Consider the following 8,793-nt stretch of genomic DNA (forward strand, 5'->3'; position numbering starts at 1 on the left):
GATCAGGCCAGCAGGGAGGGGGCAGTTGGGGGCAACCTGACTGGCAGCGGGGGGCAGTTAGGGGTGATCAGGCCAGCAGGCTGGTAAGCAATTAGGAGCCAGCAGTCCAGGATTGTGAGAGGGATGTCCAACTGCCGGTTTATGCCCGATCCCTGGGAACCCTATGGTAGACATGGGACATAGTCCTGGAGAATCGGGAAAACAAAACTGACAAGTAGTGAAACCGGCAAGTAACAACCCGTTTTTAATGCTTAAGGGTAGACATCTGGTGTATTAGAAGCCATAACATGCACAACTTTTTATATCTATAAATCAAGAAGACTTAAAAGCAAAAAGGTAATTCTCAAGAATGCAAACTGTCCTTAGCATTATCCCTACACCTGGTAAACTAACTGGGATGATGGGTACAGAGCTAGGAATGCTCAGGATGAAATAAAAGGGAGTTAATAAAGTACCATGATAGCACATTGATACTTCTGACATACTGGCTGGCTCATTCGCACTGGGAAAAGAGCCATTACCCCTAGGCGTTAAGACCTGTAAAGCAGCTGCAGCCTCTTGCCCCCTGCCCCTCCCCGCTCTCACTCCTCAAAGTTGCCTTTTCTCAGTGTGGAATAGGACCCCGCTTCAGTTCCAGGGTTCCCCAAGACAAATGGAGGGGACGAGTCTCTAGTCGCCAGAAGGAGACCACCACAGGCCCTAGCAGGAAAACCGGCAGGATAGGGTTAGGAGCTGAACCCTGCGGGGTGACCTCTAGAAGGCATCCCTGCTTAGTGACTCGGACTTGGCCCAGAGTCGGACGAGCAGAAAGTGTTGGAAGTGCAAGAAAGTGCTGCACCGGAGGGCGCGCTCCGAGACCAACCTGCCTGCCGGAGGGATCTGCTTAGGGGTCCTGCGTCCTCGAGTACCCAGGAACCGTGGTCAGTACGAAAAATCATAACGTTCCTACTTCCCTAAGTTATAAAGTCATGAAAAGACGAAAGGTGACTCCCGGTCTCCGAATAAGGAAGAACTCTGGGGGCGCGTTGCGGAGCGGTGCCGTTTCAGGACCTGCAGGTGGGCACCCGTGACGTGCACCTGTCCGGGCAGGTGTAGCTCATGCGCGAGGCGCCGCCCAGGGGTTGAGGGGCTTACTACGCTCGCAGTGCCCACTAACTGACTTAACGGAAAGGGAAGGAAGGTTTCCCGGGGCTCCCCTACTTATACCACGACTGGAGGTGACCCCACGCTTCCAAGTTGAAGACACTTCCTCCCGCCGTTCTTCCAGACCTTTCCCTAACAGGAGCCGCCAGCGACGCGCCAGAGAGGGACCAATGAACAGACCCGGGAAGGGGCGGCAGGAAGGGAGGGGACCATCACCTGAACCCGCTGCTCCCTGGGATGGCGCGGAGGCCGCCAAGAGGCAGGCGCAGCGCCTGGACTCCCAGCCAGTGCTGCTGCAGGAGCCGGGCGCGTCCGGTCGCCATGGCGACCCGGTGGTAAAGCGTGGGCGGCGCGAAGTCGCGAAGGTACAGCGCCGCTCGCGCTCAGCCACGCCCACCCGACTCTGGCGCGCTCCCGAGGCGCGCGCGCAGAAGCGTCTTTCCACCCGCTCCCAGAGGATTCTAGAAACTTCTGAGAGCGCGGAGTTTTTAGCACCCGTGTTGCAATTGTGGCGGCCTCGTTCCTCCCCACTTGTTTGCTCTAGGGTAGTTCGCGCTACTTCTGTCTCATTTGGGGCGGGGGAGGGAGGCGGGGGGAGAAACTGAAATTCAGAGGCTACATAATTTGCCCATAAGGGAGGGCAAAGCCACCGTCAGACCCGAAAACTTTTTAGTTTACGCAGTTCTCTATAGAGAGTCGAGGAACACACAGTTTGCAAACGCTAATTTGACTTTCGTGGGTTCTAGAACTACTTTGCTCTAACTGCCAAAACCAATTGAGTGCAGCGCAGGCGTAGGCCATCCGCGCAAGGTCGCCTGGGAGACGGCGAGAGGACCGCTGCTTCTGGCCACCTTGAACTGTGGGAGATGTAGTCCTTGTGTCTTCCCCGCTGCAGCAACTCAGTGAGGAGTGAAGTTCTCAAACTACTATCCCCAGGATTCCTAGTGGTTCCCCAGGATACTTTGCAAAGGCATGGCGGGCAGAGTGTGAATGTCAACCTGGAAGGTAAGGCAAGCACATTTATCCAAGTAAAAAGAGGACCAAAGAGAAGGGAAGGTGGACAGCAACTTCTTCCGGGAGACCTTTCGTCTGAACGCTGCTGGAGCTAACGTTTTTGTCGAGCACGCAGTGCAGCCTTACCGGCGTGAATGTGTGCACTTGAGCACGCATCGGGCTGGGCGTGGAGGGGCCAGTGAAGCTTTGCTAGTGGAAGTTGTCATCTTCCCTAAACGGAGCGGGTTTCTGTGAACATGATTTGTTTTTTTCTACGAGCTGTACAGTATACGGAGAAGCTGCACAGGTCCTCGGGGAAGCGCTTGTATTTGCCACACTTGGTACTTAACAAAGCTTGCTTGAAGACTGAGCCCGGTTTGAGATGGGGGCTGCACGAGCAGAAAACGGTGCGACCTGGTTGTATCCTTGGAGTCACCCCGAGGACCATCTGGACGCAGGGACAGGGCTCCCAGAGAGCAAAGGAGGACAGCAGCAAGCAAGTATCTGTGCACAGTCAGAGAGGGGAAACCGCCATCTCAACAGCACAGAAAGGTAAAGGGAAATCTCCAGTGAGGACTAGACTTGCAACAAACATGACAACAGTTGCCCATACCCTTTTGTAGAAGTTCAATGCAAAAGCTGGAAAGACAACTCACACAAATTAAAAGGTAGAACCGCTAAGCATAGTTTAGCATCAGAGAGTATACGCCTATAATGATCTCCATAGATTTGAACTCAAATTTGAAAGTTGATTTTGATATAACTTTGTTGAATTATGTCTAGAAAAATTTTCTCAACTTTTATTAGTTTAGTGTGGAGAGTGCAATTTAAAACTTAACCATTGTTTAGTACTTTAAAGTAGACAAGTAGATTGTCCAGATGTTATTTCATCCATTTGACTCTGACATTCAGTCTTTCCAACATTAGTATTGTAATGTAGGAGGCACACTTCCCCAGTTTCACACAACTGAATATTAACCGCAGATTTCCCTAATCTCGGTTTTCTAATAGCCAGGCCAGTGCTCTTTAGGACAACCATTCACAAGGATTTCATGAGCTTCCATTTTGTCTATGCTCAGTCCGGAGCATGGTTATTCAATTAAAACTTGTTCAGTGATGGAAATGTTCTGTATGTGGGCTGTCCCCGTATGGTGGCCACTAGCCACCTGTGGCTGTTGAGCACTTGAGATGTTGCTAGTGTGAGGAACTCAATTTTTATTTAATTTTAAGTTAAAGTTAGGTTAATTTTTAAATTAAATAGCCCTGTGTGGCATGTTGCTGCTGTATTACACATCCCAGGCCCAGAATGTCCAGGTTACATAAACTATATTATCACATGGTGGGAAACTTAACAAATCCCGGGCAAGACTATACATATCCACCGTTACTGTTTGTTGCTCCTTGTCAATAGAGGTGGAAAATAATGCATTCTCCACACCACTGGCCTACACCATGAGGTAGTACTGATGTACTCCCGTAAGTTGTCATCTGTGGATAACTGGACCATGGTCATCCTCTAGTATCTGTGGATTCTGCAAGAGGAAGACTGGTGAATGACATGGGAATATGATGGGGACCAGCACCCTTGTACATTTCAGTCTCTAAGAATAGCACTATCTCTACCATCCCCCTCTCAGATGTGATTTGGTTTACATGTTTTTTGATTGGTTCTGATTCACAGGGACATTTGAGAACAGCTGCTGCAGAGCACAGACCCATTCGTTAGATCCTGAGTCCACACCTCACCTAGAAATACTGAAGGTTCCTGCTTGTGTCTGGCACACATGTGACTCAGTGCTTTTTTCTCTTGACAGTTAAAGAAGCTGGAAGAGATTTTACCTATTTAATAGTGGTGATTATTGGAATCAGCATTACAGGTTGAAAACACAGCAAGTATAAAACCCCAAATATCTGTTTCACTTACTAATTGTATCGCCCTGGCTTTGCTTGATCTTATTTTTCTGTGACTTTCAGGTGGCCTGTTTTATGTGATTTTCAAAGAACTTTTTTCTTCATCCAGTCCTAATAAGATATATGGGAAAGCCTTAGAAAAGTGCAGAGCACATCCCGAGGTGAGTCCTCAAGGTAGAGTTACACAAACTCTGATAATAGGGAGAGAGAGTGGGCAGAACTCGCATTCTGGTTCTAAGACTAGTGAAATTTACATAATAATAATGTCTGAGTTGTTTATGCTTTTAGCTCTTTACTAGTATTCTATACATGCACCCAAACATCCATGGACAGTGTTTTCATCCTAATTATATAAGACAAAGTCATTTCACTAGTTATCAAATGCTTAGAATATACCAGAGTCTAAAACAGCTACACAGTTCTTAAGTGTCTCTCACATCATTCTTTTTTATAAGACTGTTATTATGTGATGTCTCCAGTCTTTTTTTTAAAACTTGATTCATGACTCCATGATCACAATAGTAATTCTTATTGAGAGCATATTATGAGCCAAGGACCATGCTTAGCATTTCAGTGCATTGTCCTTATTAAACCTCACATAAACCATTGTGTCGAGTTCTGCTATTATCCCATTTGCAGAAGGGGAAACTGACAGAGAGATGAAAATAAATAGGAGTAGCATAATTAAATGTTAGGATGCATCTCTAAAGAGATGTCATTCACAAACTTAGCCTTTCCTAGATCTTCAGCCTTTCGAACAAAACAAAATACAGAGAATAAACAGAGTAGGATAGTATAAAAGTCATAATTTAATTTGCTGCCTACAAGAGCTCTACAAATAATTAAATTTCAACATTCGATGTTGTCAGCATTTATAAAGGTCCTGTTCTTTGCCAGGCACTGTGCCTTGTTGAAAACTAGAAAACTTTCATGTTTGGTACTGATGGGTCTACTAGTATTAAGTTGTTTGAACAGTTGTGCCATTCATCTCAGCTCCACAGTTCTTAAATTTATTTCTCATCTTACACTTTATTTCTTTTTACTTTTGCATGAAAAATGTGATGCTGAAGATGCCCAACACAAAATAAGACAAATTTTATAGACTTGAGGCAACATTTGTTTTAGTTTGATACCATTTTTTTAAGGTTCCAAAGTGCATTTAAATTCAATAAAAATTATACTTCCATTTCATTGCCATTAGGAATAATTGATTCACACCTATAGATCTGGTTTGTTTTAAATAGGTCGTTATTAAATGTTTAATGTTTATTAAATATTTAAATACATGAGGTTTTTTTCCCACTGGGCTTAATGACTTAAAAAACATTTTGTCTCATAGCTTTTAGTATTAGACCCCATTAGATGAATTTCACTACAAATGTTCAGGCATTTAAATATATGAGCACTGGTTGTGCTTCTTTTTGTGAAGAGTGGGAATAGCTTCACTTCACCAATGCAGTTCTAAAACTGCAAGCAGCACCATAAAGTTACCTGGATCAGTCTCTGCACAGGAAATATTTAAGTTAGTTATGGGGTGATTTTTGCATAACTTTTCTTTTTTCATTATTGGAGTTGTCATTTTGAAAAGGTCCTAGGCTTACTGATTTTTTTTTCCTAAAATAAATCACTTGGTTTTTCAGAAAATATTTCCCTAAGAAACCACTAAATAAAACGCTGTCTTTATTCTGCAGGTATTAAGTGTCTTTGGTGAGCCTGTTAAAGGATATGGGGAGATGACAAGACGTGGTCGAAGGCAGCACGTCAGGTACTGCACCTGGCTTGCATTTGGAAGGCTCGGGGATTGTTTTTAAATGAAAGGGATTTAGGTCTTTGTTCTTTCCTTTTCTTGACAGTTTTATTGAATATGTAAAGGATGGGCTGAAACACGTGCGTGTGAAGTTCTACATCCAGGGTTCCGAGCCTGGGAAGCAGGGGACAGTGCATGCGGAGGTGAAGGAGGTGAGGAGGGGGTGGGGAGACATGGTCTAAGTGCGCTGTTGTAGAATGCACTGGAAGAAAAAATCCCACCTCGAAATCTTTTTTTTTTTTTTTTCAGAATCCAGAAAGTGGTGAATATGAATTCCGATATATATTTGTAGACCTTGAAACTTATCCTAGAAGAACTATTGTTATTGAAGATAACCGATCCTGAGATTGAAAGGCTCAGCACCCAGGCCATTTCCTCATGGGTGTTGCATGGTGCTGACTTTCAGCTCTGATCTGCATGGCTCTCCCAAAGTCAGTTTTGAATAGGTTGGCAAAGAGTACAGTTCATCAAAGTGAATGGAACTGGGTAGTTGTTGCATTTAGACTAACTGAATCAGATTTTCCTGTAGAGTAAAAAATCTTGAAATAGTGCATATTTTAGGTGATCCTGGGCATCGTGTAAATAAGAAAATAGAGTTCATTATTTTGTGCTTTTTTATGTTATATAGCTATATAAAATCTGTGGAATAAAATTAACATGTCATAACTAGCTACTTTCCATATACTTTGGTATCTGATGAGATAAACATCTGAAAAATTTTGAAAACTGTAGGAACCAAATGATAAGTACATTCTCTTCAAAGTGGTCATAGAAAGGTTGTGCACATTGTATGAGTTGTGGTGATCTAGTATATCTCCTATGTCCCCTCCGTGAATCGGGGCCATTGCCCACAGTGGGAAAGTGACTGCTCTAAAGTCGAGTGGACTTGCCCAGGTTCTCACCAGGTGTGTGGGCCTGTGAAGGCACCTTAGCCTCCTTCAGCCTCACTGGCTGGCCTGTGAGGATGACTGAAAGGTGGTAGGTGCAAATGCCTGGACTGTAGAAAGTCCCCGTGAAGTGCCCCAGCCCTTTGGAACCTGCACTGAGACATCACTGCTGGAAGGAGCAGGGAAGTGAGAGTCATTTAAGTCTGTGTGGAAGCCTATTTGTATATCGACACCTGTTTTATCTGAAGCAGTTACAGGGCATTTGGAAAACAGTGACCTTAACTTACAAGAGCATAATCACATATGTGTATAAAGTTCTCTATGTGCCGGGACACATCTAAAAGTGTCCTTATCTATGGAAGCTTCAGTTTTGGGACATCCCCATAAAATGCTTTTTCCTTCAACCTCAGAACTATCTGCAGAAATGTCTGATAGGTACTTGAACTTGTAGGATATTTGGGATATATGGGCCCCCAGGCAATCAATCGCCAGTATTTAGACCATCTCCCTGCTTAGGTTAGCTCATAGTTCAGTTTAACTGCTTGTTTTAAATACTTTCTAATTTTAATTATGAAAAATCTCAAACATTTACAAAGTAAGTATCACAGCAGACACCTTCTCTCCCTGATGTAACACATTTGAAGTGGCTGGGTGAACTCCTAACTTGGGCTTTGAATGTCCCATTTCAGTACCCTTATCCCTGACTGACATGGCAACATTTAACAGACAGAGGTCTGCTTGCTGTCCTCCACCTTTTCATAGGACCTGCTCAAACCATAGCTTCCCAGAAACCTGGCCTCAACTGCCTGACATTTAGCCTACCTTCTAACCCTATTTTTATGGTTTAGGACAGATTTTTTTTCTGTATTCATCTTTATGTATCTCCCATTTTGTGGTATACCATGCCCCTTTAAGATACGAGTTTATCATTAAGTTACTTTTATAATCAAAACTATTTTTTCAAAAGAAAAAATATCTGTACTCAGGTTCTGTATAACCATGAGAAAATGTAATAATGCAATTTTTTTAGATAGCTCTGTTTTCTTTCCCTCTGATATAATTTAATACATCATGTTAAAATTTCTGATCTTAAAAGAGCTGTTTTAATCAGCTCCGGTTCTGATTCTGGCATCTGTCCACAGGCTTACTCCCATCTTTGAAATCTTTTCTAAAATTGACTATATGCAGTATCTCCTTATGTCATAATAGAAAGTGATTTGGTCATTTTCCTCCAAGGCTTTTGTTACTTCATCCGCAATCAGGGATCCCTTTTGTCAAAATTAAGTCTGGTTGTGGGCTCTATCCCTCCTTAATAAAGAAATCATTGGCGTGCTCGCTTCGGCAGCACATACACTAAAATTGGAACGATACAGAGAAGATTAGCATGGCCCCTGTGCAAGGATGACACACAAATTCATGAAGTGTTCCATATTTTTAAAAAAAAAAAGAAAGAAATCATTGGCAAGACAATAGATCTAACTCCCCTGCTCAAGACAGAAAGAATGAAATCAACATGAAATTATTTAGCATCACTACATATGTTCTTCATGGGTGACTATTTGAAAGTTGATCCGGTCAGCAAAAATGTAGGACTGTCCATAAAACAACCCATTTTCCATCTGCTACTGAAACAGCCCTCATGACATGTCCTGGGGTTTGGATAGTAAATTCATTCATTGTGATCCACTGATGAATTTTGAAATCATACTTAGTTGGTCTCCAAAATGAAGAATATATCTGCTGTGGTCAGGCCTCTCTCATTTTACATGTGCACATGTGTGCATTTGTGTTTCCATTTTGTGGCAGACAACATTGGTGCCCATGCATATGCCCTCTCTCCACCAATTTATTGTCATTATCGTATTTATTAACTACTAGCACCTGAAGATGTTGGCAAGCCACAGGTATGGTTCCAAGCACCTCCCCAGCTTCTGCCATCTGGAAACTATTCATTTTCTATGGCTTCCATAACAAATGGCCACACACTTAATGGCTTAAAACCCAAATGTATTATTGCTCAATTCCGTGGGTCATTGGTCCAACATGGGTCTC

General features: G+C 43.4%; 2 protein-coding genes across 2 annotated transcripts in view; one reads left to right on the forward strand and one right to left on the reverse strand.

The window, feature by feature from the left end:
• Positions 1–1,519, reverse strand: part of FBXO15 (F-box protein 15) — a 44,975-nt gene extending 43,456 nt beyond the window's left edge. Inside the window, exon 1 of the mRNA XM_005861568.2 lies at positions 1,360–1,519. Coding sequence (XP_005861630.1) covers positions 1,360–1,466 — 107 coding nt within the window. The 5' untranslated portion in view covers positions 1,467–1,519. The remainder of the gene's footprint in view (positions 1–1,359) is intronic.
• A 411-nt stretch (positions 1,520–1,930) lies between these two features.
• TIMM21 (translocase of inner mitochondrial membrane 21 homolog (yeast)) lies at positions 1,931–6,521 on the forward strand. The gene is made up of 6 exons (XM_005861567.2): positions 1,931–2,688; positions 3,951–4,013; positions 4,111–4,208; positions 5,739–5,812; positions 5,901–6,006; positions 6,104–6,521. Exons 1-6 carry the CDS (start codon positions 2,394–2,396, stop codon positions 6,197–6,199), a joined length of 732 nt encoding a protein of 243 aa, XP_005861629.1. The 5' UTR covers positions 1,931–2,393; the 3' UTR covers positions 6,200–6,521.
• Positions 6,522–8,793: the final 2,272 nt, after the last annotated feature.

The sequence above is a fragment of the Myotis brandtii genome, unplaced genomic scaffold, assembly GCF_000412655.1.
Source record: "Myotis brandtii unplaced genomic scaffold, ASM41265v1 scaffold154, whole genome shotgun sequence".
NCBI classification, from domain to species: domain Eukaryota; kingdom Metazoa; phylum Chordata; class Mammalia; order Chiroptera; family Vespertilionidae; genus Myotis; species Myotis brandtii.